Raw genomic sequence first — 27,966 nt, 5'->3', positions numbered from 1 at the left:
TATAGAGAGCCCTGGGAGAATTGAGGAATTGGCTATCAACATGATGTATTAACACTGTAAACTGTGGTCATAGGTTATTTATTTGAAGGCATTTTATTTATTCCACAGCACCAGGTAGATGTACAAGATCATAAAACACCATGATAAAATACAGCAAAACTAATACCACATTGGTTTATTCTGACAGCCAAGGATTTGAATATGGCTATGCATATGCTATTTAAGAGTTTTCTACTAGAACCAATAAAATGTATCTTCTGTTTCTCCTGACTACAAAAACTCTAAATTTACAGAAAGAAGAGATTCTAAACTGGTTGGAACTCCAGCTTAGAGACCAAGTCTAGACTATATTGAGTCCTTTTACCGTAGCCTATTGCTAAACGAACATACACTTCATGTATCCGGAGATTTCATAACTAGTTTAATTTCTGAGTTCACTAAAACAAGTTGTAAAAGAATCATCAAACTGCAGATGGCAAAACTTCTCAAATATATTAAATACTGAGAGACAAACCGATGTGTTGTTTTCAAATCATAAGCTCACTAAATTAACTCTTTACATAACTAAGAAAAGAACTTAGAACTCTGCCTTTTCTGATCACAATCCAGCCCATTCTCTACCAGAATTGGTTGATACAGTTTTAATTTTGCTGACAATGTAAATCATTTATATGGGCATATTCTGGATCACTGAGGTGGCCAGTTACCAATATGTGCTGCTGCATAGTTTCATTGGCTGTTTTTGCATTTGCGTTTCTGATTGTGTGTGGGCTTCATTCCAATGATCATAAGTGAAAGAGACAAACGCAGATGTCAGCTTCCATGTTTAAGTAAAAGCTAAATGAGGTCAGACCATTTCTTATAAATGGAAACTTTGTAGTAAAGCAAACAGAGAAAAAATAGTGAGCATTGAGCGTCACAAGGCATTTATTTGTAGGACTGGGTCACCAAACTCATAGCACCTGTGTCATAGGAGTCACTTCATGGTCATGTTTCCAGCAGCAGTTTCACTGGGGCAATGCCACATTATTAGGTTAAATTAATGTGAGTCGTATTCTTCTTGTGGTTATTCTTTTTGCAAATATTCCTATTTAATTTGTGATTTCCTTCTGACTTTAGAAGTACATATCAGCTATAAAAACAAGGAGTTTATACCTATATTATACTTCTGTATTTAACAAACTGTATAATAGAAACACATTAGGTCAGTACTAGGGGCTTTCAAGAATCCATTTCCTTTTTATCATTAGGTTTGAGCAAAGCTAATGTATTTCACCGATTCCCATGTCATCTCCCACGTCATCAATCAAAAGGCTGGAACCCCCTGCCGGGGGACTCAGCTCTGGTCCTTAGGTAGAATGATACTGCCTCAATGACAAAGCCCCTTTGGAGGCAAAGTCGGCTATTAATGTGCGTTCTATATTTAGCATTGACTTTGTAGTTGCACCCTACATTCTCTTCAAAATGCTCAGCAGTACTTGGCTGGATCTGCTAACCTTTTAAAGTTAAAATAGCTTTCAAAGGAATTCACTGCAACCCTGACTTGAGTATAGAGAAAGGAGGCTCCTCCCCAGCTTTAGAAGGACTGTGGGAGCTAAGGGCCACAGGAAGTGGTCTCAGTTTTCCTTAGGAAGAGAAAACCATCACCGAATTCACAGAAATGATTGGAACGCATATTTGGCAAAGTGCTATTCTCTGCTCTTCTGTTTGTTCTTTTGGCAGCACAAGAAACGTGTTTGTCATTCGCTGAGGATGTTTGTGGGTGGAGGAGTGGAGCTGCCCGGCTAACTCCTATAACACAGCACAAATCCCCAACATCACGATGAGGTGGTGCAGAACAACTGTGGACCAGAAGGGGAGGGAGATGGCACTCAGAGACAGTTCTACAAGGGTAAAGCCAACTCAGCAAAAGAGTTAACGCAACAGGATCAACTCAGGGGTCTTCATAAAATTCCACACATTTTAGACAAAGTCAATTTTGTTGATCCCTTGGGGATTCTGTAGCTCACGTTTATCAGCATAAAGAACCTGACAGATAACCTAGGCGGTAAACCTCCAACAGATAGAAATAAGAACTTTCATAATACAGTGATGGTGCATTGCACTGTAGGGCTTTCACTGTAGAACTTAAAAAAGGTGAGAATCTGGGATCGGCGTTTTAAAAGTTGATTTGCACGATTTTCCTGTAATGATGAGAGCAAAATCTATGTCTGCGAGATTATTAATAAATTGAACTGTCTTACCCCATTTCCTTGTGTAGTTGCTTCCTTCTCATCATTCAGGTGAGATCTTGGGTCTTAGCTGAAATGTTTCTTCCTCTAAGGGGATTCCCTGGCTACTCTCTAAATCACATCTCCGATCGCTCCCAATACTTTACACGTATTAAGGAGCCTTGTCTGTCTTGCTCATGGCAGTACCCACAAGACCACTTCCTGGTACAGTCATCATAATCATGGCTCACGCTGACTGGGTGTTTGCTGGACATCGTTCAGTGCCCTTAGTTGAAATTAAATATCTATGCATTTTATTTTGTCGACAACGTAAATCTGGATCACTGGGGTGGCCAGTTACCAAGATGTGCTACTGTGTAATTTCATTGGCTGAGTTTGCATTTGCAAACACATTTGCCGTGTAGATAGGGACAATCATTAGCCCAATTTCACAGAGGGAACTGGGGTATGGAGGGGTGAGGTCATTGGCCAAGGTCACTCAGGTAATGAGAGACAGAACCATAATAAGAATTCAAATATTTGTTGAATGAACAGATCACTGAAAATCTTGTTCTCCAAATGTTAGAATCCAAGGGAAGCCATCTGGTGATGGCTTTACTGAGACTAGCGGAAGTGAGGTCCAGTTCTGCTTCGTCCAATTTACCTTCCGTTTCTCCCTCTCTTCTGAGTTCAGGGGCTGGTCAGAGGGAGACCTCTTGATCGCGCCCCGTCTGCCCCACTCAGGTGTGCTTTAAAGTATAATTTTCAATCCTTAAAAATTTTGCTGGGGCCAAAGTTAGGCTTCATTTAAAACACTCTCTGCCTTTTAGCAGCACAGTCCCACAAAATCTCAGAAGTGTCTCTTTTCCTTACCTGAGAAGCTATAGAGACTGGAAAATCCCTTGCCTGTAGTGAGGAAAGAGAGAGAACGGAGAAAGTTTAAGAAAAGATCGTGGAAAGGAAACGTCTCAGAGTGATGTTTCTAAAACACAAACCCTGGTTGGGTGTGGTGGCTCACCCGACCACCAGCACTTTGGGAGGCTGAGCACTTTGTAATCCCAGCACTTTGGGAGGCCGAGGTGGGTGAATCACTTGAGGTTGGGAGTTTGATACCAGCCTGGCCAACATGGTGAAACTCTGTCTCTACCAAAAATACAAAAATGAATGGGGTGTGGTGGCACGTGCCTGTAATCCCAGCTAATTGGTAGGCTGAGTCAAGAGACTTCTTTGAAGCTGAGATCATGCCGTTGTACTCCAACCTGGGTGACAGACTGAAACTCTGTCTCAATCAATCAATCAATCAATCAAAACGCAAAACCTAACCATAACCCTCCCCTGATTAAACCATCAGGTGCCCCATTGCCTTTCAGACAGTTTATACTGGGAGTTTACAAAGTTTCATCTCACAACACTTTCTCTCCAAGGCAGGGGTTGGTAAGCTTTCTGGAAAGAACCAGATAGTAAATATTATCAGCTTTGCAGGCCATCCCATCTCTGCTGCCACCAATCTACCCTGTAGTTGCAGTGCGCAGCTGTAGACAATATCTTCATGAATGAGTGTTGCTGTGTTCTAATAAAACTTTCTTTAAAGGCACTGAAATTTGAATTTTATATACTTTTTTTTTTGAGATGGAGTTTCATTCTTGTTGCCCAGGCTGGAGTGTAGTGGTGTGATCTCAGCTCACTGCAACCTCCACCTCCCAGGTTCAAGCAATTCTCTGGCCTCAGCCTCTCCAGTAGCTGGGACTACAGGTTCGCACCACCACTCCTGGCTACCTTTTGTATTTTTAGTAAGGACGGGGTTTCACCGTGTTGGCCAGGCTAGTCTTGAACTCCTGATCTCAGGAGATCCACTTACCTCGACCTCCCAAAGTTCTGGGATTAAAGGCGTGAGCCACTGCACCTGGCCCTGAATTTCATATAATTTTTATGTGTCATGAATATTGTTTTGATTCTTTTCTTGAACCACATAAAAATGTGAAAACTGTTCTTATTTTGCAGACCATAAAACCAGGAGTCACTGGGGCCTTGGCCCTTGGCCATAGCTTGGTGAGTGTCCTCTAAGATAGAGACGCTCTAGCTTCCCGCCTTCCCACAGGCTTTGGGTTTTCACATTAGTGATGATCAACTATACTCCCGTGGCACCAGCCCACTGTCACCCTGCTTCACAGTAATTTTCCTTTCCCTTACTGTCTTAACATCTCTCTCCTTGCTAGACAGTAATTCCCGTGAGGACAGGGCCTGCGTGGCTCACACTTATTCCTAGTGCCCTGCCCAGGCCAGACAGTGATGAATACTCAGTAAAGGTTTTTTGATTTGCACATGATATTCTCATGACATCTAATTTCCTTCCTTCCTTCCTTCCTCCCTCCCTCTCTCTCTTTCTCTATTTCTTTCTTTTTTTCTTCTTTCTCTTTCTCTTTCTTTCTTTCTTTCTTTCTTTCTTTCTTTCTTTCTTTCTTTCTTTCTTTTCTTTCTTTCCTCTCTCTTCTTCCTTCTTTCTTCTCTTCTTTTCTTTTCTTTCGATGGAGTTTTGCTCTTGTTGCCCAGGCTGGAGTACAATATGTGATCTTGGCTCACTGCAACCTCCACCTCCCAGGTTCCAGTGATTCTCCTGTCTTGGCCTCCCCAGTAGCTGGGATTACAGGCGTATCCCACCAAGCCAGGATAATTATATATTTTTAGTAGAGACGGTGTTTCCCATGTTGGTCAGGCAGGTCTCGAACTCTTGACCTCAAGTGATCTGCCCACCTAGGCCTCCCAAAGTGCTGGGATTATAGGCTTGAGCCACCACACCCAGCCCCATGACATCTCATTTTCTATTATTATTGTTCACCGCAAGTTCTGTTTGGAAGCTCAGCACTTTCTCATTCCTCGTGGGTATTTGAATTTAGGGTGCAGATAAAAATTGTAAAGTAAATAACAAACCTCAACTCCTTCATTTGGCTTGTGCTGTTCCCACTCCCGGCTGGAAGACTCCAGGAGCAGGTGAAGGTTGTGCCCACAGGCACAACTGGTTTGGCAATTCAGTGAAAATGCTCAAACCGGCTGTGCCTGTGGACGCAGCCTAGAGTGAACTCAACTATTTGGGAAACAGAGACGCTTACTCCGCAGGGAGAGCTCCACCACCAGGACTCCCCCGGTCTGGTCTCGCAGGAGGCGCTGCCGCTTATCGCAGGTCTGATGACCCAGAGAGGCAGAGGAAGAGGAGCGGGGAATGTGGGATGACGAGTGAGCAAAGGGGAGAAAAGAGAAAGGAAAGAGATGTTTAAAAGGTCACAAATGGGATGGAATCAAAATTCCACAATCAACAGATATTAGCTACCTTTAAAAAAAATAACCCAGAGACACACTGTTTTATCCCTTCTCCAACTTGAATACAAAAAGAAAGGTTTACTTTGTTAACTCTTCGAGCCAGAGGGAATCCTGCTGGAAGAGGTCGTTGAGTGTGGAAGGGATTGACTTGGTTTCCTTTGATAAGGCTTTTACTTACTATCACTCTCAGCACAGTAATTAGAGACTTGGACACTTGGAAATGTATTCTGGTTCATTTTCTTTTTCAACATGTGGCATCAATACTCATCCTTTGATCAACTGTACAGTGTCTCTCCCCTCCTCTCCCTGGCTCTGCACTCTCTGGGTTTTTTTCGTTTTTCTATTTGGGCTCATAAAGAACCATTTTCTGGCCAAATGAATCAATAGTCATGGAGATGATGACCTTATTTTTGTTGGTTACTATGGGCTATGTAGGTAGCAGCCTCTTTGGAAACACTGAGGTCTCCAGTTGAAAGAGACCAGAAAGGAGAACAGTTTGAGATTCGGTGCATCTAAGTTTAAGATTCAGCTTGAGTGAGCATCAGCTTTACTGATGGCTTGTTAAAGCACAGCCTTCCAGGCCTTCCTCTCACACGATCATATCAGCCACAGCCCAGTGTTGGGAATTTCTGCCGCAGCTCTCTGAAGTCACAGAGGTGAACCCTCAGGCTGTTCAGTCAAGACTAAAAACACCAACCTTTTGAGTTATGTTCACAGCCTGTCCCTGCCACTTAGACCTTGAATTTCCCTTGCCCTTTTCACTTCTTCAAAGTGTTTCCATGTCTGTGATCACTTTCATTTACCTACACTGCTCTTTGATAAGGGAAGGGACATCATTACTTATTACACCCTGCTTAAGGACGAGAAAAGCAGGTCCCAGCAGCTTAGATGACACTTGTGGGGGCAGGGCGGATAGGACCCGTAGTGTCTTTCCCAACAAGTGTCTGCCCTTATACCCACTGCCATCTCCTCCAGATGCTCTCAGCACGCAGCTGCACTGGCCTGGTTAATTTCCCCACTCAAACTACAGTGCCTCCAATACCGGGGCCCTTTGAGTAACATCGTCCTTCTGGAGAGAGGCGGCTCACCACTGGGCAGGAGAGTTTCTCGCTGTCGCAGATGAACGTCTCACAGTGTAACCACACCTTGGAGAGTTTGGGGATGTTCTGGAACCGGAAAGCATTAAATTGGAAGGTTGCCCTGTGATCTTTCCCATTCTCATGCACGAGGACGGTTTCATCCGTGGGGCAGCTGAGGCAGATGGGGAAAGAAGAGTGAGCTGTCACCTCCTTGAACTCCAGTAAAAGCTGCTGAGCAATTTACATACAAGGCTCCCCGAGGTTGCTATAACCTCCCCAGGCATTTGGATTAGCAGCACCTCACTTGACCCTCACAACTGTGAGGTCAGGTTGATGAGCTAGGAGATGGGTATGACTGTCCCCATTCTACAGACAAGGTACAGTGGGAGGGGAGCAACTTGTAAGGAGCCACATTTTTAGTAAGTTGCACCTCTGTCCCAGAGAAAGACACTCCCTAGGAGAGAAAGCCCTCCGAGGACTGGGATATGTCCAGCGCTTGAGGGACATGCAAGGTAGGGGCCATGGCACCCAGAGCAGCATTGCCAATGTTGCCACAGCTGCCTAAGCTCAAGACACACCCAACACATTTCTGTGTGTGTATTATGAGGTTTTGCCATCCGAAATTTGTATTTAAGAAATATTATTGTGGCCGGGCGTGGTGGCTCAAGCCTGTAATCCCAGCACTTTGGGAGGCTGAGGCGGGCGGATCATGAGGTCAAGAGATCGAGACCATCCTGGCCAACATGGTGAAACCTGGTCTCTACTAAAAATAAAAAAATTAGCTGGGTATGGTGGTGTGCGCCTGTAGTCCCAGCTACTTGGGAGGCTGAGGCAGAAGAATTGCTTGAACCCAGGAGGCGGAGGTTGCAATGAGCCAAGATTGTGCCACTGCACTCCAGCCTGGGGCCTGGCAACAGAGTGAGACTCTGTCTCAAAAAAAAAAAAAAAAAAAAAAGAAAGAAAGAAATATTACTTAAATTATATGTATCTACATAGTTACCTTTGTAAAAAACGTGGCCACACTTCTAATATAAGCGCAGAAAAAAACTGACTGAAGGATACAGTCTAAATATTAACACTGGCTGATACAAAGTGGCAAAATTATGGGCATTTTTGTTTTTTCTTTTAATTTTTATGTATTTTTCCAAATTCTCTATAATGAGAATACAATATTTGTATAAAATTCCAAAGTCTCGAAGGTAATAATTCAGTTAAAAAAATGACACTGGGCCAGGCGCGGTGGCTCATGTCTGTAATCTCAGCACTTTGGGAGGCAGACGGATCATGAGGTCAGGAGTTCGAGACTAGCCTGACCAACATGGTGAAACCCTGTCTCTACCAAAAATACAAAAATGAGTTGGGCGTGGTGGCATGTGCCTGTAATCCCAGCTACTCAAGAGACTGAGGCAGGAGAATTGCTTAAATCCCAGAGGCAGAGGTTGCAGTGAGGGGAGATCACACCACTGCACTCCAGCCTGGGAGACAGAGTGAGATTCCATCTCAAAAAGAAAAAAAGACACAGATGGTCATTTATCTAAGCTAGTGATTCTCACTTGGGGGTCCACTTTGTTCCCCAGGGGACATTTGGCACTGGTCATCCAGATTGGGGAAGTGTACTGGCCTCTAGTGAGTGGGCAGAGACCGGGGCTGTTGCTGAACACCCTGCAGTGCACAGCACAACCCCCACAGTGGAGAATGGTCCCACCCCACATGTCAAGGTGTCAACATTGAGAAACCCTGGTTTCAGCAAACATACTTTTTCACTGAACAAAGACTGATTACCTCAGTGCCATTCCTTGAACTAGGTGTTAGAAGCAGACACAGTCATTCTTGGGACTATACAGAGAGAACTATCGTAGGGGTTTGTTATCTGCAGGTAACAAAGTGTATCAGGGTCTGTCCCTCTGTGGGAAAAGGTCTATGTTTCAAAACCTTCAGACCCCTGAACAGCACCCCAGCAGGCCCCAGATTAATGCTACTCTGAGGCATCTCTCTTCCTGTACTGTAAACTCAGCACTCGTGCCAGCTAGTGATCCAGTTACCCCAGGGAACCTCCATGATGTTCTCTATCCTCCCCCCCATTCCCTCAGAAACAGACAGTGGGGGGCTCAGCTAACGGTAGGAGCTAAGGAAGTCAAGTGTGAGAGTGAGAGAGTGAAGTGAGGGAAGGCTGTGCCTTTGTATCTGGACAAGGGGTCAGAGCCAGTTCTGTGGGTGGTGGGCTCTGAACAGTGAGGAAACTGTGGCATTTTCCAAGTTGTGAAACAAGACTCCTGTAGGATCATTTGGTCAATAAACTCGAGAGCCTTGTATGAACTCCAGATGGGAGTTCTTAAAATAGCTCTTTGCAGCCAGAGTGCCTCAGGCCTGGTGTCAGCCTGTGGAAAATAATGTAAGCAGAGCTTTGTCAGGGGGTGGGGAGGAGGCAAAACATGGGCAGGTCTAGATGCCTTGGCACTGCTGCTTCTTGGCACCAGCTGCAGCACCCCCACTTGAGTGGCAGCTGCATCCAGATGGTGGAAGCCCACAGGAAGCTTTTATGCCCCCTCTGCAGGAGCCTCCTTTCCCACGTGGGATTGCTCTTTGAGATAAGAATGCTGCTTTAGGGGCATCTACGTGCATATCTCCCGTCGCCTCTCCTGTCATCTCTCCTGGCACTTTTGTAAGCTGGGTTTTTCAGAGGGTCCCAGTGTGTGCAAACATTACCTGGAGATTGTGGGAGTGGAATTTTCCATTCTCCCCTTTGGCACTGATCTTTGTGCATGTATCTCCAACCTCGAGATGCCATGTCAACAAGGAAGAATATAGAAATGTATCAGGATGTCTTACATCTGGCTGTGTTGAAATGCAGATTCCCTGGGTTTCCGCAGAGTCCTTCTGACCTGGCAGGTTTGCAGTGCACCTACATATGTAATAGGCAGTCTAGGCAGTTTGCATGTACACTAGAGCTTGAGGAAATTGTGCAGACCACCCAAAGCCACAGGCATCCCTTTTTCGGCCACATCGTATATCTGCTGGATGGGAACAACAGCACCAGACCTCCCTGCAGGGAGATGATGCCGGGGCGGCAGAAGCCTTTGCCTGGTGTGACCATTGCCTGAGGGAGGTTCCCAGTGCCAGATAGCAGTTTCAGGTCCCTATAGGTCAATAAGTTATTTCAGAATTCCTGAAGTCATTTGATTGCACCATTGCTAACAGAGGCTAAATAAAGGGAATCATTCAATGACAGATGTGAAGTAAACACTCAGATTAAGCTGTCATCTCTGCAGGAGGCTTTGCTGGGCTGAGTAGGTGTGCTTTGGCCAGCCTGTCCTGTGCAGGTCACTCAGGAGGCAACACGGACTGAGTCTGAATCCCACATCTTCTCCTTACTAGCTCCATAGCTGCAAGTTTTTGGATCTGTCTGTGCCTCAGTTTCCTCATCTATAAAATAATGATTATTATACTATCTATGTTATAGAGGGTTTAATGACATGTAAATAAATTAATGTTTGTAAAACACCTATCTAGAACAATGTTTGGTATGTTGTACGAGCTGTGTAAGTGTTTGTTAAATAAAAATAAAAGTCCAGAGTAGCTCCACTTTTGTTATCTAATTATCTTTATCCTTGGGATTAATTTTTTCTTGGCCTGATGGGTTCTGAGGATAACACAGGCTCATTGGTCTGTTAGGTACTTTGTTTAGAGAACGATCTCTTCTTTGTTTACTGCTAATTATGGAGATGATGTCCATGTCTCTTATCTAGCTCTACCTCTCCACTGATTTCCAAAGGTACAATTCTAAGTACTTCTGGACAATCATCATTTGATGCTTAACAAGTCCATTAGTAAACTCAGCTAGGATCCATATTTCCTCATCCAAAAGCCTCCTTCTCCAACAGCCAAATACACTCTCCATCAGCTTCGTAGACCACAGATTTAAGAACACAAAGCCATCTTTGTCCCCTATTCCCCAGATTTCTTGTGCTGTCCATTCCTCTACCTCCTATCTGATTTGTTCCTAAATTTTCTCATTTCTCTAGAAGCTTTTCCCTCCTTTTTATTACCTTTTTCCATTCACTTGGCACATGTCTTATCACCCTTGCACAAAGCTGCCAGGGTCTCTGATCTGGTCTTTCTACCTTCCATGCATGTTTCTAAATCATCCTGTGTGTGACTTCCAGAATTGCTTTTCTAGGGTGTGCTTCTAGTACTACTTCAGTGCTTTGCTCCAAATTTTAAAAGCTCCTGGTTACCACTTAATTAGTAACAAAAGCAATGATCTTATTTAAAATGATTGGACTATCTAGCAGGTACCATCTGTTAAGCTTTTGATATGGATTATTTAATTTAGTCATCATTACGATGGCTCTGTTGTCAGACTAACTGGATTTGAATTCAGCCTGCTCACTTCCCTTTTCACACATACACACATGCACACACATTCACGCATGCATGCACACACACATTTACTATGAGACCTTACCCTCTCGTGGGCCTCAGTATCCTCATCTGTAAAATGGGGATGATAGTAACACTACCTTCCTTGTTGTAAGGCTTAAAGGAGTTAATATAGGGTAAAACTCTCAGAACGGTATCTGGTTCCTAGAATGCACTATGTAATGTTTCTTAGTATTTGTCCTTTGCCTGGAACCACAGAGGATGTCGCTGATGTAACCCCAGCAGGCTTCACCTCTTTCTTCCAAGCTTTCCCAAGTCAGGGCAAAGTAGCCCACTAAATGCCCAACTCCACTGCTCAGCCCTGTCTCTGGATAGTGTACCTACCCCTTGTTGATCAGCTGCCACTGCAAGGGATACATGAAGTCAGCAGAGGGAGTGGCCCAGCAGCTGTTCAACACCACTTTAAACCTGGAAATAAAACAAAATGTCATCACTTTGAAACAGGATCTTATGCCTCGAAACATCTGATGATTAAGAAGTGTGTTAGCTAGTCTTTTTTTTGTGTCTCTGCATTTAAACATACACACATGGAGGAAATGTACTTACCTGATGCTTAACCCTTTGGCTTCTACTCCTGCAAACAGATCTGAACCGATTTCGGATGTCTCCAGGACAAAGGGAGCTTCTTTCTTGGTGGAGAACTTGGCATTCTTTGGAAGGAAATTGACACTGGGCATTATGATCTCTCAAATTGAGCAGCTGGGTCTGCCAGGAGCAGATGAATTGGGATGGGATGGGGATGAGAATCAACCCAAAAACATAAGCACATGAGGCCACAGAGTGATCCTCCAAGACCAGAGAAACTCTATTTCTTAGGACTCTATGCCATCTTAGAAGGGATGAGGACATCATATAATCATGTTATCTTCTAGATTTGCTCATCATGATGAGACACACACTGTATGTCTCATTTACTCCAGTGAGATTTGACTAATTAAAAACAAGTGAAATTCAGAGAGATACTGAGGCACTGTGTGATACGGAATCACCCAAGGACACAGGATCTGAGCACATACAACACCTCCCTCTGCCCTCACTCGTCTCTACTTTTTGCCTGAGCAGATTTCAGCATGGTTTGGGAAGTATAGGATTTGATTCCCAGTACAATCGTCAGCAACAATAACAATCACAGCCACAATATATTGATCAACTGCTGTGTGTTGAGCACTGTTCTATGTATTAGGATGGGCTCTATGTCAGGATATTGCTAGTGAACGAAGCAAAGATATCTGTCTCCAGCGATCTGGCATTCTAACGGGAGACAGACAGTAAGTAAGGAAACGATATAGTATGTTACCATAGACCATAGGACATTATCTGGAAAAGCCATAAAACATGTAGAGCAGGATAAGGAAGATCAGGAGTATGAGGAAGAGCAGGTTACAGTTTTAAATACAATGGTTGGGGAGGCCTCACTGAGGATGTGACATTTGAGCAAGCCTTGGAGACAGTGAGGAAGGGGGCCATGCAGCCACCCACAGAAGAATGCTTGAGTCAGGACAAAGGCCATGGGGTTGGAGTGTGGCCATGAGGCCAGTGTGGGTGCAGCAAGTAAGCGAGGCAGGAGGGTGGAGAGTGGGGAGCGAAGTGGGGGTGAGGTTAGAGAAGCTATGGGGGCTGATCAAGAAGACTGGAGCCAGCCAGGCATTGTGGCTCACACTTGTAGTCCCAGCACTTTGGGAGGCCAAGGTGGGCAGATCACTTGAGGCCACAAGTTCGAGATCAGACTGGCCAACATGGCGAAACCCCATCTCCATTAAAAATACAAAAATTAGCCAGTGCAGTGGCAGGTACCTGTAGGCCCTGTAGTCCTAGCTACTCTGGAGGCTAAGGCAGGTAGATCTCTTGAACCCGGGAGGTGGAGTTTGCAGTGGGCCATTGTACTCCAGCCTGGGTGAGAGAGTCAGACTCTGTTTCAAAACGAAACAAAACAAAAACAAACAAAACAAAAACAGCAACAACAACAAAAACTCAGAAAAAATAAACACGGGGTCTCATACTCTGATCACTCTGATCAGCAGGTTCTGATCACTGGTCTGGCACGTGTGATGTTTGCCTGCCTTTCTCATCAAGACATTCTGGGTAAGCTGTTAGAAGTAACAGCAGTGTTTCTGTCTGACTTATTCAAAGGAGGCTGATTTCTCCATGCTCTGAGTCTCGAGTTCATTCAACTCTAGGAACAATCTTGAACTGCTCTCTGGATTAGCTTCCAGAGACAAAAGCGTTACCATGGAAGGGCAAAGATCCTGGGCTAACCCGAGCTCTCACTGCTAACTTGGGACACACTATAGGCAAGTCAGCCTTTCAGGCCTGTTTCTTCCTGTGCAAAATGCACATAACCTTTGTGACTTTATGTAATAGAAAAGTAAAGCTTAGACCAAGTTATTCTTTGAAAGACTGAGTTTCATAGAGCTGGAGATTTGCAGAACTGCAAGAGGTAGACAGTGGCAGGAGAAAGGGATTTCAACACGGATGTCTAGTGAAAATGGACTTTATAGTATTCCACAGTGTATATGTACCACATTTTCTTTATCCACCTTATCACTGATGGGCATTTGGGTTGATTCCATGGCTTTGCTACTGTGAATAGCGTTGCAATGAACATATGCATGCATGTGTTTTTGTAATAGAATGATTTATATTCTATAGGTATATACCCAGTAATTTGCTGGGTGAAATGGTCTTTCTGGTCCTTTGCAAAGACATGGATGGAGCTCGAAGGCATTATCCTCAGCAAACTAACGCAGGAACAGAAAACCAAACGCTACATGTTCTCACTTATAAGTGGAAGCTGAATAATGAGAACACATGGACACAGGGAGGGGAACATCATACACTGTGGCCTATTGGTGGGTGGTGGTGGGGGACGGAGAGCATTAGGAAAAATAGCTAATGCACGCTGGGCTTAATACCTAGATGTTGGGTTGCTATGTGCAGCAAACCACCATGACACACATTTACCTATGTAACAAACCTACACATCCTGCACATGTACCCCAGAACTTAAAATAAAAATAACAAATCAACATAAAATAAAATAAAACGGACTTTACCCCTCAAATGTCAAACACACAGGCACTTTGCTGAGAGGATTCAGAATCTGTTTCATTTCCCAGCACCTCTGACATTATGTTACTGACGGGAAGCCCAGCAAGGGTTTCCTGATCCAGTCACCCAGAAGTCAGTTATTTCCTCCCATTTGCCAGCCCCTGCACCACTTAAATGGCTACAATAATTGGGTATTAATGTTCTTAGTAATAAGGGATCCACTGGCTTAATATGCAGGTTGAAGGGGCAGATTTACAGTGGTTTTTAATGTTCCTTGTTATTTTCTGAGATTTGTCATATTTCAAGGGGCCATTTTCAAATATGGGAACTCATATGGGGACCCTGATGTAGTCCCCAAATGTGTCAGAGGTATTACTCCCAACTCTTTCTGTCAGGGACCAGCCAGAAGAATGTTAGAATATTGGAATAACACTTCTCCTCATGGAAGAATCTGCCTGATTCTGTTACAAAGTGAAGAACAGAGCTCTCATCATTAATTTAATTTCTGAAATAGAACACTTCATGATTGGGTTCTCTATATTCTCAACCGACAGCTCAGGCAATGCTTGGAATAATTTTTCCTCTATTTCCTCTATAAAGTGAAAATTAGAAACCTATTCCAGATCTAGTAACCCCCCTTTATCCATAGGAGATATGTTTCAAGATCCCCAGTGGATGCCTGAAACTGCAGATGGTACCAAACCCTATATATAATCCTAAGATTATTTCATTTAATCCTATAACAAACCTATGGGGTAAGTGCTGCCTTTTTTGTTGTTGATCTGATAACATCGATGGCTATGGAGTGGATATTCTAGACAAAGGGATGATTTACATTTCAGGAACAGAGCTAGTGGTGCAAGATTTCATCACGCTACTCAGAATAGGTGTGCAATTTAAAACTTATGAATTGTTTATTTCCAGAATTTTCCATTTAATATTTTTGGACCACAGTTTACCACGGGTAACTGAAACCATGGAAAGCAAAACTGTGGGTAAGAAGGGACTACTTTACCAAAAGTTTGAGTCACAACTAACTGGTGTCCCAAGTTAAGGATGAGTACACCTGGCTTAACAATAGTTCATGTGGAAAAATCCCGGAGTTGCTTTTGCTTATAAGCTCCATGTGAGACAGTGGTGGAAAAAAAAAACCCAAACTGCCCTAAAGTTATTTTCCTAGGACACATTCCTAGAGTCTTCTAGAACCTAGAAGGTCACCTCTGACCCATCCTCGCCTGCACAGGTCTGACGAAGTCTATAATATAACATTTCAACTCTGGGCTTTATTTATTACAGGGGCACAGAGCAACTGGATCATATTAAGAGATGAGTGACTAGAGTGATGAATGAAGCACCAGCAGTGACACAATGTTTAGGCTGGAGAAGGTGGAGATATTTGAAGGGCTGTCAGCCCCCTAATTATATGGTATTATTTCAGAAGACAAAACCAGGACACATGGGCGAGAGTTCAGGGTGTCAGATATGATAGCTGATCTAAAACGAGAAGGCCCAAGTATCATTGTCTTTGGAAGAGGTGGGGAAGCCGCCCCACAGCAATCTTATAGAAGGGTTTTGGGCTTTGGGTGGAAAGTCAAGGTTCGCTACCTTCGAGGTTTGTTCTGACTCTTGGAGTCTATGATTTTGGCCTCTAATGCTTGCATTTTTTTTTTTTCTATCTTAAGCTTTTTCATTTTTCTCTCTCTAAGAGGAATGATCAGTACTGTTTTGATGGAATGAAAGTCAATATAACTTCACACTGACATCACTGTTCAGCCTTGTAAAGGTAACAATGCCAGAAGTCCTCAGAGTTTCCACTTTAAATAGGGCCAAAGTCTACAATGACGAGAATGGCTACTTTCTGGGGCACTTAACTTGTGCCAGGTACTGCGCTAAGTGCTTCTTAAAGATTATTTCATTTAATCCTATAACAAACCTTTGGGGTAAGTGCTATTAGTATCCCCGTTTAACAAATGCAAAGATAGAAGCCCAGAGAGCTTAAGTGACTTGCCCCAAATCACACAGCTAGTAAATGATAGAACAAGGCTTCAAACTTGTGGTCTGCTGAGATGACCCATTTTCCTAACTACAGCACTAGGATATTTCTGTAAGCCCACTACCTTCCTTTATTTTGCATTGGGGGTCAAAATAACTTTTCACTAGGAATACCAACCATGGGATATTGTCCAGAGTGAGTGGGAGGGGGATGGAGAGAAAAGAAAGAGGAAGTCTGCTGAGTAGAACTAGTGATTTTAGAGCCCAGCATTTGAAGCTTTCAGAATCCTAAGCAATTAGCAGTGCATGGATTCCATTGTGTTATCTAGGGCACAGCTCTCTTTCTGGTAATTTGATGGAAATATATGCAGGGAGCAGTTGTTGCTTCAGAAACACATAAGAATGCTCTCAAAGTGGAAGAGGAGAGGAGAAAAAAATACCAACCACATGGGTCAGGCATAGGGAACTGAGCCCATGGTGGGAATATTAATCAGTACCAACGTGTTAGGACAGCAGAGTCCCCTCTTTGCTGAGGTCCATTTGTCCTGGAAGGATCTTGGTGGGCCTCAGGGGAGGCTTGACCCTTACTTCTATATTTGTTAAAGGGAATGTCCTGTTATCTGTCTATCCAGCACAGAGGATGGCCTGGATGATGCTGAGGACATGTCTCTTAATTTTTTTTTTTTTTTTTTAAAGAAAAGAAACTCCTTTCAGTTCTAAGACTTGATGTTTTGTTTATGCCTCAAGCTCAGCTCTACATGGCTGATGGTGAGTGATGATTTTTGACAATCCTGATGTCTCTGTGTTGCCAGCTATTGTAAAACCTTCATGGGATCATATCTATAATTTTATCTGGTTAAAATAACAATTATCCACTTCCAGACAGGGACTCAATAGCAAAGGCAGCCTGTCATCAGGGAGTCCCCTGAGACTGCTGACAGTGTGTGGAAACCTATTTTCCTCTCCGGAGGGCTTTCATCAGTGACTGTAGTGGTTTCTTCACCTTTTCATCACCCTGGTGGCTCATGCTGGATTTATCCCCCTGATTATAGGTCAAGGGCTTTATGGATTCCTTTTCTTAGTAGTTAACCACCAGTGGTGTGTGGCTAGGGGCAGATTTTGTGGGATCTTGAAATTTCTACAATCTGGAAAGCCCTCTTTAATGAAAAGAATCAACTTTTTGAATACAGAATTGGACATAAGGCCTTGAAAGGGCCTTGAAATGAGTTTCATTCCCTTCTCAGTAAGTAAAATGGCCATATCTAGGAGATCTGTGTTCAAGACTGGCCACCGCTCTGAACTACCTGTGGGCTCTCAGGTTAATCCCTTCCTCCCTCTGGGCTTCTGGTCCTCATCTGTAAAATAGACTAGGTTGTTCTAGAATCCCTTTCAGCCCTCACCTTCTGAGTTCAGGAGGCCTAATAGCTTCCAGGTCCCAGGTTAAGCAAGTTTAAAGAGTTCAAAGTTAATGCAGTTACAGGTAGTACGATTTTTCTCCTTTGAGAAGTGAACAGGTTGGACATGATGTCCTTCCAAGGAGGTCCTCTGGCTCTAATGTTCTATGCAAAGGTTTGTTTTTCTACCCACATCTTCCTTTAGCCTGCTGGGACAGTGTCTCTGTGTGCATGTGTCCTCAATGGAAGCTGCAGGTTTGAAGAAACAAAGCACCCCTTCTAAAGAGGAGGGCAGCTGGGCAAATGGCCATTGCATATTTAGCTTCTCTGGAGCACTTTATTTTGAGGGAGACCAAAGTGTGCCTTTAACTTCTATGTCAACATAGGCAGCCTGCCCAAATTAGGCAAGGAGGAAACACTAATTGAAAGGCTTCAGAGACCAAAGAATTAGGGAGCGAAGGCCGACCCCAATCCTTCTCTTTAGCCCTGTTCTAGTCAGGAAGCTCAATACCTTGTACCAAATATTTTAAGGGCTAGATCTTAAATATAAACCTCTGGAGTGGGTCGTAATGAAAACTAAACTTGATTAAGAATCAGATATTGGCTATCTTATTGTCTGTTGACCTGGCCTCAATTTTCCCATCTGTAAAATAGGAAGATTGGTCTTATAGCTTTACAGAAGGTAGGTCTTATATGTTCTATCTTATACTTTTCAACTCTTCTATCCAGTCTATGAATCTGACTTTCTGTGATACTTTGTTTTTAAAGAGGTTCAATGCTAAACTGAAGCTTATGGTTCAATTTGAATTTAAGAATGGGGCTCTGCACAGAGCATGGGGGAAAGTGAATCCCAAGGAAGCATCCCATCATCTCCTAGAAAGGCCACAGGGAAGTCATGGGAACCTGGAGACTACTTACAGTGTAGAAGTTGAGAGACAATTGGCTTTCAAATGTGCCCATGCTCCCGTTCTTCACGTGAACAGTGGCCACTCTGAAAAGGGGAGAGAATTTTGCATAAGGACTGAAACACACTGATTGATAGGGACTGCAGCACACACACAAGGCAGTCAGCCCTCCATGCTGCACAACAACTTACCTCTGGTCAAAGGCAGCCTGGTTCACCAAGTAGGTGGAGTGGTAGGTGCAGGAGAAGGAGTAGTTGACAGGCTGGTTTTTCACAATCACTGTGCTGTCATTGGAAACGATGTGACTGTAGAAGTGGTAGATAGGTGGCTTGTACTGGACAAAGAAAGGAGACAGTGAGAATGAATCTGTGTCCCCGTGATGGGAATGAAGTTTCTGGAAAAAGTGGAAGAAGACGGCTCAGAAACAAGTCTAGTGGGGAGACATGAATGTCTTCCACTGACAGTGGCATCCACTCTTCTTGTTTGTGAGTGAGCTGATAATTTTGTAAAGGTTTCCTTAGTTTATTCAACTAAGAATGTTTAAAAATAATCTAGGTTGATGTTGCATGCTTAAAAATCTCTATGTGCCCACTGGGCTTCTGGCCAAAAAGAACTGGCTCAAGAATCTTTATTTCCCAAGATCGAGTTGGTCATCCATTTCTCCTGTCCAAGTATCCTAAATAAATGCTTCGCCCATCTCCAATTTCTAGAATGTTCCCTTCTGGTTCTTTGCACTTTCCTTCTTCCGACTATAAGCGTGATTTCTGAGACTCTTTCCTCTGATTTTTTGGGCTCTAAAATCACAGAATATTAGAGCTAGAGGGGATCTTGAACATCTACTGGAGAAGTGACCCACCTGAGACCACACAGATGATTTCTAGTTCACCAGGATATACTCAGAGACATGATGTTTTGTTAATCATGCTCATGACTCTTCCCAAGAAATCACTGAATCGTTGTGAAGTCTTTAGAAAGAGGAGCTGTTCCTGGAAGCTCTTTGCTCTCATCCTCTGAGATGGATAGATGCACAGCCTTCTGGCAGGTAGGGTAGTAGGAGTGCTAGACCTTGGTGGGAGGGTTGGGCACCTAACCTCCTTTCATGATTCATCCCTACAGGCACTGGGACCCTGAATGAGTGACTTTATTGGAAAGTCTGATTTCTCATCTGTCACATGATACTTGGTAAGAGGATGTCTGTTTCCTAATAATTACCTTATGATACCCCACCCTGGGCACTGCACAAGACCGAGTTAGAAATTGTGTTACACATTGGTCACTCCCTAAACTGCCCTTCTAAATGCTCTTTATCACCTCTTTGAAGTCTCAGGCAGAGAATGGCTCGTCCATCCACTCATCAAACCCAGGAAGGATGGCAGCCTGTGAGCACAGGCTTAGAACTTGAAGGTGGGAAGTACTTTGTTCTACGAGAAGGTAGCTTCGCTGGCTTTGGTAACAAATTACAAGGATAAGGATCAAGCCAAAAGAGTTATCTAAACTAGGCAGAAGAGAAGATTTTAAATAGCATGAACATTCCAGGGTATTTGGGAATCAGGATTAACCTTTAAAAGGAAACTGGTAAATTCTGAATACTTCCAAGGACGGATGGCAAACATCTCATTCTTGGGTCTAGTTGCCTTACCTTAAGCAACTCTACACTGTGTGGCGTGGTCTTACCTCAGACTGGGTTCCACAATAGGACTTGTTTTTAGGTGATAAATCTGGAATCACAAATTGGTAGTAACCTCCTTCGTGGACCCCATTGTAGCACAGGCCTCCGAGAGCCAGCTGATGAACTTCCCATCCATAGGGACACTCGGGGATCTTGGTGATGATGGTTTTGGGATAACAAAACACAAGAATGACATCTGGACAGAGTACACATACAGTTTAAAATTAGTTATGGTAATCACATTAATGTCTACATATAGAACAGTGGATTCTAGCCACACCTGAACATGCAAAAGCAGTTGATGAAAAACACCTTCCCTGGTATTCTTCAGCACCTGTGATGAAAGTTTTCCCCAAACTTCAGTTATTGAAGAGCCACTCCTACAGTTTTTGCTGCATCTATTTGATGACTACACTGCATTTAACACGGAATTAAAATTAGCCCATTTGAAAATTTATTTTAAGGAATATATCTGTGAAACCACAGATCGAATGTATAAGAGATATATAAATACATATTAAAATCTCCATAAAATGAGCCCATAACTTAAACACTTTAAATGGCAATTTCATGCATAATATTGTGAAATACTGATTTAGGGCACAGGATAGAAATTCAGTAGTCAAATGGAAAAAAAAGGGGGAGATGTTTCATATATATATAAATGGGACAAGGGAGAGAGCGAGTAAGTCAGAGAGTGAAATTGAGCAAGGATTCTCTAATTAAAAAAAAAAAAAAGTCCAAGTTTATCCAATACATTTTTGCTCCCTTTGGGAAAAGTCTGATTGGCATTGGGAGAATTCAAGTACTTTTCTACTTGGCTAAATTATTGTATTTTTACAACAAGTTAAGCATAGAGCACTGGGCTTTGTAAAAGAAAACTTCAGGAAACTTTCCTTCCAGGAAAATGGACTGTGCCGAGGGCATACCTGCTTTATTTGGCGTGCACGATTTCGCAGAGGCTTCTGCAAAGATGACCAGCAGGACAAAGGCCTTCATCACCGTTGCTTCTCAGAACCTGGTCTTTGCCAGGTGTCCAAACCAAGCTGGTCAAATGTTGGTCCTTTCAGGGCCTGAGCCTTGATCATTCTAAGTCGGAAACATGAATGAAAGGTTAAAATCAAGGGAAGAACAAAGCGGCACACACAGTCCTGGGGACATTCTCAAGGAAGATCAACGATGTTGTGTCGTTTCTAATTGTTTCTTCTTAGCGCTAAGAGGCGAACAGTGGGGCTCATACCGTTGGCAGTGTCAGTGGCACATGGAGTTGTTTATGTTCCCGACTGTTTCATGCTCTCCGGACTGTGGAGGCTGCCTGCTGGATGCTCCCCAGATCTGCTGCCCCAGTCCTAGTTTGACTTTATATAGCCCGAGGATGTAAAAGAAACCAGTTCCAGATAAGTCACAATGAGCATGCATTATCCACTGTGTGGGGGAATAAAAGGGGGGCTTGCACAGTAATCCGATGGGAAGCTCGGTTACTTGAGTCTAATTTCTTTTGCTTTACAGAGTTGGAAAAAGTTTTTTTTTTTAACCGTTTCAACCAAGATTGAAATGAAAGTTGTTTTTTCCCCCTTTTTACACACAGTAACTTTGATTGGAGGTAAACTATTTCTGCACAATTCCAGGTGATGACTTTAATTATTTTGTCTTGCTTTCTTATTTTGTATGTAGGTGCACTAAACTTTGAACTTAAGAAAACTCAAGTTTAACATTGTTGCACCTGATAACTAAATATATATATGCTATTTGTGTGAGTGTAAACATTTTAAAGGATTTTTTCCCTCTAATTAAAAAAAAATGCTAGTGTCTTGAACTTCATCCTGAAGAACAACTTTTAATTGCACACCCTTGAGCTGTCTAAAGCTTTATTAGTATCCCAGAACAACGGCATTGAAGAAGAATCTTAGAAATCCTCTCTTATAATTCAATCCTTAGTCACCTGACAAGATCCAACTGAAAACAACAGGTAACATGTGACTCCCATGAAGGTTCCAGATATATTATTGATAATGCTCATAATTTAATGTTTCAAAACATTGGGTGGTGTCTTATAAGCAACATGCATATATAATACAGTAAAATTTCCTTTTTACTTCAAAACCTATTCTTAAATTGATGGGATGGTTATAATGATGGTGTCAAAGAATGAAGGAAATAGCCATGCGGCAAGCCATTAACAATTTCTGTCACTCAGTTTCCTTCTCTGTAAAATGGTGGCTGTGGTTCTGGGCTGAACTTACAGAGTAGGGGGCAATGATGTGAAGGTTCTTGTAAACTGCAGATTACCTGAAAAGTCAACTAACATTTTCTGGTAACATGTATGTGTCCCATGAGTTACTTTTCCTTTCCTTAGATGATGCACCTCAAAGTGACTCATTGTAGATTTATGATTCATGTAACAGGAGGCAGATCTATACTGTCTAAGACATATGAAAAATATTTTATAGATGATGAACAAATGGGCTGAAAGAGAGAAGATAAAGAATATATTAAAAGAATTTTTTTAAACAGTAGGACCAAGTTTATTGTGGCCTGGAAACACTGGCATGTTTCTACTGTTCTCTATAGTTCAGTTCTGAGCAGAAAAAAGACAGTTTATTAGCTAGGCGTGGTGGTATGTGCCTGCAGTCCCAGCTACTTGGGAGGCTGAGGCAGGAGAATCACTTGCACCCAGGAGGCAGAGGTTGCAATGAGCCAAGATTGCACCACTGCTCTCCAGCCTGGGTAACAGAGCAAGACCCTGTCTCAAAAAAAAAAAAGACACTTGAATCTCGAAAATATATGTGAATTTTCTGAGTTCCTCTTTCCTGGAGCTTAGCACTGACTCTCTATGTTTCTTTCTCCCTCTTTTTTAGTAAACATTTATTGAGCCCCTGTGGTATACTGGACCAGGCCCTGGGAAGATGCATGCACTTCAGGTAGTTTTGTTCCCTGAGGAACGATGGGAGGAGAGTGCAGAGATGGAACTGTGAGATGGAGGGGAGGAAAAATGCATGATCAGAATGCTTGGCAGGTAAGTCAAGCCACAGAAGAGTGCAACAGCCCAACTGTATAAGGAAGGGCTTCGATGTGACATAAATGATTATTCATCACTGGCAATTCAGTATTGCTTGTTATTTGTTTATTTTTTAAAATTCGGACTGAGTCTCACTCTGTCACCCGGGCTGGAGTGCAGTGGTGTGATCTCAGTTCACAGCAACCTCTCCTTCCCAGGTTCAAGTGATTCTCCTGGCTCAACTTCCAGAGTAGCTGGGATTACAGGCACACACCACCACACCTGGCTAATTTTTGTAGTTTTGGTAGAGATGGGGTTTCATCATGTTGGCCAGGCTGGTCTCGAACTCCTGAGCTCAAGGGATCTGCCCGCCTCAGCTTCCCAAAGTGCTGGGATGATACACGTGAGCCACTGTATCCGGCCTCAGTATTGCCTTTTAACGTGGGTTGGAGTACTTGTTCCCGTTTCAAGAGGATTCTACAGATACATCTCTTTTCAACCAACTTTGGCCCAGGCAGGTCAACAGTGTCATCTTATCTCTGACTTAGCAGGGAAGGGGTCACTCATGGACAGGATTGCAGTGGATATAGACGTCTTTCTACTCTCCCAGCAGAACTGTCTGATGGGTGCTAGCAAGATACTGTGAGATGTGATAGGAGAAGCCTGGGCAGTTGGACTCTGCTGTCTGCCTGGAATCCAAAACCCACCTCGGTCATTACCAGTTGTGTGTTGTTGGGCAGATTTATTTAGCTTCTGGGAGTTTTAGTTTCCTCCTGTCCTGAAAGGATATACTAATATCTATGACACAGTGTTACTCAGAATATTAAATGAGATGTATATCTACTAGCATAGACATGGCTTATTTTCCCTGATCAGGGCAAAGTACCAGGAAAGCCTTTTGTTTCTATGCTCAGCTCTACTTGACAAATCCAAAGAGGAAAGGCTAGTAGGAATAGGTCACCCCTAGATAACATACATTATTGTCATCAGCCCTGGATTACATCAGATGTAACTAAGATCACAGGTTCTGAAATTAGAGGTCATGGCTCTGTCACATTTCCAATGGTGTTCTCTTGGGTTTGTAACTTGACCATTCTAAGCCTACAGTTTTCAAATCTGTAAAATGGGGCTTCTCATCACCTATGACTTTTGCAAAGATAGAATGAAATAAGGCATGCAAATTGCTCGGCACGGTGCCTGGACACAGTAAGTACTCTATGAAGACTTGCTGCCCTAAAGGGTATTCATTTGAGGTTGGTATCCTCAGGCTGGAAGGACATGTCCGTAGTGTTCTCATGTGAACTCTGAGTGTTTTCTAATGGTAATATTTCTCTCTTTAGAAGGCCACCTTAATAAAAGAGCAGGTGCTTTTGATTTCTAGAGAAGTCTGATAGCAATGAGATCCTGGGACAGAGAAAGAGCTGTCGCCTACAATTTCTTGGAGTGGGAATCCAGCTAACCATCAGGTACATGATACTCCTTTCAAGAACAAGATGAGTGAAATTGGGAAGCAGATTTAACTTTTGTGGCAGGCTGGTCTCTGGATGTTTAATTTGCATAAGAAACAGAATGGGACAAAATGTACTCGGGACAAACAGTATTTGATTCTTGCTCTGATGAAAGGCAGGAGGCTCCTATTTTTTTCTGCTAAGTAGCCCCCATCCCCCACACCAATGCCCCAGCCCATCCCTCCTCTGCTTTCCAACACTCTCTCTCCCTCAGATGAAGATGGAGTGGGAGGGGTGCCACTGGGAGATGGAATCCAAAAGCAAAGTCTCCCACTGAGATGCACACTGAAGTTTGCTATTTCTTTGAAAACACAGAAATTAAACGGAATGGAAGATCTTAACATTTGCAGGACCTTGAATGAGAGCCCAAGAAAGGGAATTTTATGGCAGACTTATCTGAAAGATGAACTTGTCTGTCCTGTATCTTTCTTTTGTGAATTGCCTAGCAATGGAAGCTACTTAATTCTATTCGAAGGCCCTGGATGATTTGTGAAAGCTGTGGCCAGACACAAAAGGGTTTCCATTTGCAAAATTCCAATCACTATTTTCATTCACAGCCAAGAAATCATACAGGCAATGAATCATATGATAAACACCACCAATAAACTCATATTGATGTAACAGATAAAACATCAGACATAATGCTAGCAAGCCTGCATTAAAGATTAAAAAGCTGCTTTATTGACTGATTTTTTAGAGTACTGTATTTTGAGTTCATTAAATGTTAAATGAACTCCATTGTTTCCTTAAAGCTCTGAATCAAGCCTTCTTCTACTTTGTGGGAGGCTCTGTTTGCCAATTTGCAAATGAGTGGGTGTTTCCATACAGGCTTCAATGGCTTAAACCTCACACTGCTCCCCAGGAATTAACAATTCCCCAGAGAAAGTGGTAGAAAAAGAGAAGTGAGAAAAAATTCACTGGTAATAGTGCATCAGGAATTAAGAGTAAGACACCCTGCTTCCCCCATCTCTCACCTGACCCTGAAGCTATCAGCTTCAGAAACCCACATTGCTCCTGGCAGATAAAGTGGCCCCTTCAGGATATCTTGGACTCTTTTCTGGCTAATCTCTAAGCAATGGCTTGATCTTTCCCTCAGAAGAGGGGGATCCACAGTCACATCTCTCATGACCCCATCAACCCCTCCCTTACCTGTCTCCCTCTTTCCCTCCTCGCCCCCACTGGCAATCATAAGGCTGGAGAATTAAAAATTGTTCCTCCTCAGATCAAATTTAGGGATCTCATTACTGGTCTAAAACATCCAAGGCAAACAATTTATTTTGTTCTTGAAACCTCCCGGATAATCATTCCTGTAATCTTTTATTTATTTACCCATTCATTCATCTAATATGTAATGAGTGTGTGTTATTACCGGGCAGTAATCAAATATCCATCTGTACCTGTGTCTTGGGGTAAATGTAAGTATATGGAGGAAGGACACAAGTGGGCTTCAGAGATAAAGAATAATGGGGCAGGCTGGGCGCATTATCTCACGCCTGTAATCCCAGCACTTTGGGAGGCCGAGGCGGGCAGATCACGAGGTCAGGAGATTGAGACCATCTTGGCCAACATGGTGAAATCCTGTTTCTACTAAAAATTAGCTGGCCTTGGTGGCATGTGCCTGTTATCCCAGCTACTTGAGAGGCTGAGGCAGGAGAATCGCTTGAACCCGGGAGTCAGAGGTTGTAGTGAGACTCTGTTGCAAAAAAAAAAAAAAAAAAGAAAAGAAAAAAAAAAGAAAAAGAAAAAAGAATAATGGGGCAGAGGGGAGTCATTGACACTTTAGATGGTCTAGTCAAGAAAATCTTTGAAGAGAGACTTAAAATGAGGCCTGAAGGCTGGAATGGGTGACAGTGGGATTTGTGCAGGTGTATATGCACATGTATGTGTGTGTGTGTGTGTGTGCATGAGTGCACGTATCTGTGGGGGCAGTGTATTCTAGGCAGCGGGTATGACGCTTAGGGAGGCTCTGATGCAGGGTGGAGACTCTCATTTATTGACTGTCACGTGTATGTATTTTAAAAGCTCTTTTCAGTGTTCAATTTTCCAGACATTCAATTTTGCCCATTAGAATTGAAGCATAATTCCTCTTGCCATATATTGCATACCATGAGGATGTTCATCTTCTTTGGATAATACCATTCTACATTTTCAGATGAGTGTCATTTTGGTTATGGATTTATAATTTAAGATGAGAGTAATTGTCTCATGGATCTGCAGAAAATAGATCTAACAGACTTACTCTCTAGGACTCCTGTCTGTTCTGGTTGACTGTTTTTTCTCCCCAGGAACTTCACGGAAAGCTATTTTCTTACCCAGGGAAGCACCCACCCCCTGGCTTCTGCCTCATGCCCAGTCAGAGGCTAACCAAGTCAGATATCATCATAATTATGCCAGACCTGGGATGAGTTCCACTTTCCTTCGTGTGTGTGACAGTTCATTGTAGAGGTTATGCCTAGTCCTCAGACAATCAGAAGATGTAGAGGGAAGAAGCAGCAGAAGAAAAGACCTATGGAAACATCTCGTGTGCCATCACTATGTGACTATGCAGTCGGAACCACACTTCTCTTCACTTTGCTCCCGGATGCCTACATGCTCTAAATGGATACCAGGCGTGTCAGATATGTGGCACACATCTTGCTGCTTCCTCCTTCTGTGTCCATGCCAGACCTCATTAATCAAGGCAGTCTACTTCTCTAGCTTCTTTTGTGACCTCAGAAACATTCTCACCACCGTAGTCCAAGCAGACATTATTAATCAATTGGTATTAGCATATGAGTTGAAAACCATTTGTGATCTCTAGTGTAAGCAACTGTACTGCTTCTAAGGCTGAGAGATATACCCTTATGGCACCATGGACTTCTCCTTCATAACGATTATCATAGCTTTGATAGTTGTGACTATTTTGCATGAAGTTCCTTTACTGGACTGAAAGCACCAGTAAGGCAAGCCTTCCATCTGGGTTTTTGTTCAGTATTAAAGAAATCCTTAGTTCTCAATGCAATACCTAGCACATAGTTGATTTAGCAAATGATTTACTGAATGTGTGAATGACATAAAAATGTTCTTTGGAAGAAGTCAAAATACTTTTCAAGTTGCAACACAACAGCCCCAAACACTACTATAACACTACTAGCTTCTGTTGAGGGCACGATTCTGTATCTCTTTTTGAAGTCAATTTGATTTTGGCCACTTAGCATATGGAGACCAAGACAGACTCCTTCCAAGTCCTGTCTGAATTTTCTTCAGCCAACTCCTTGCAGTCAATACTAATTCTCGATACTAGTTTTAATTACTACAGTTACTGTAGGCACTATCGTTTAAGTGTTTCTGAGGAGCAGACCATTTTCACATTGCACTAAAAAGGTTTCTGGGCCAGGCGCAGTGGCTCACTCCTGTAACCCTAGCACT

At 43.0% G+C, this 27,966-nt stretch overlaps 1 protein-coding gene across 2 annotated transcripts; it reads right to left on the bottom strand.

The window, feature by feature from the left end:
• Window positions 1-74: 74 nt before the first annotated feature.
• TECTB (tectorin beta) lies at window positions 75-21,389 on the bottom strand. 2 transcript variants are annotated; one of them, XM_003922201.4, is made up of 11 exons: window positions 21,293-21,389; window positions 20,982-21,141; window positions 20,058-20,248; window positions 18,575-18,717; window positions 18,397-18,469; window positions 11,591-11,694; window positions 11,369-11,452; window positions 6,614-6,776; window positions 5,318-5,390; window positions 3,084-3,116; window positions 75-1,841 (listed from the first exon to the last, which is right to left on the bottom strand). In XM_003922201.4, the coding sequence occupies exons 2-11, from the start codon at window positions 21,049-21,051 to the stop codon at window positions 1,792-1,794; spliced, it is 984 nt and encodes a 327-aa protein (XP_003922250.1). In that variant the 5' UTR covers window positions 21,052-21,141; window positions 21,293-21,389; the 3' UTR covers window positions 75-1,791. The 2 variants fall into 2 exon arrangements, with proteins under 2 accessions (XP_003922250.1, XP_074239292.1); XM_074383191.1 differs by lacking the exon at window positions 21,293-21,389 and having other exon boundaries at window positions 1,763-1,841; window positions 20,982-21,195.
• Between the last annotated feature and the right edge of the window lie 6,577 nt (window positions 21,390-27,966).

The sequence above is a fragment of the Saimiri boliviensis genome, chromosome 12 (assembly GCF_048565385.1).
Source record: "Saimiri boliviensis isolate mSaiBol1 chromosome 12, mSaiBol1.pri, whole genome shotgun sequence".
In the NCBI taxonomy this organism is placed as follows: Eukaryota; Metazoa; Chordata; class Mammalia; order Primates; family Cebidae; genus Saimiri; species Saimiri boliviensis.
This window is presented reverse-complemented; position numbering and strand designations above follow the sequence as displayed.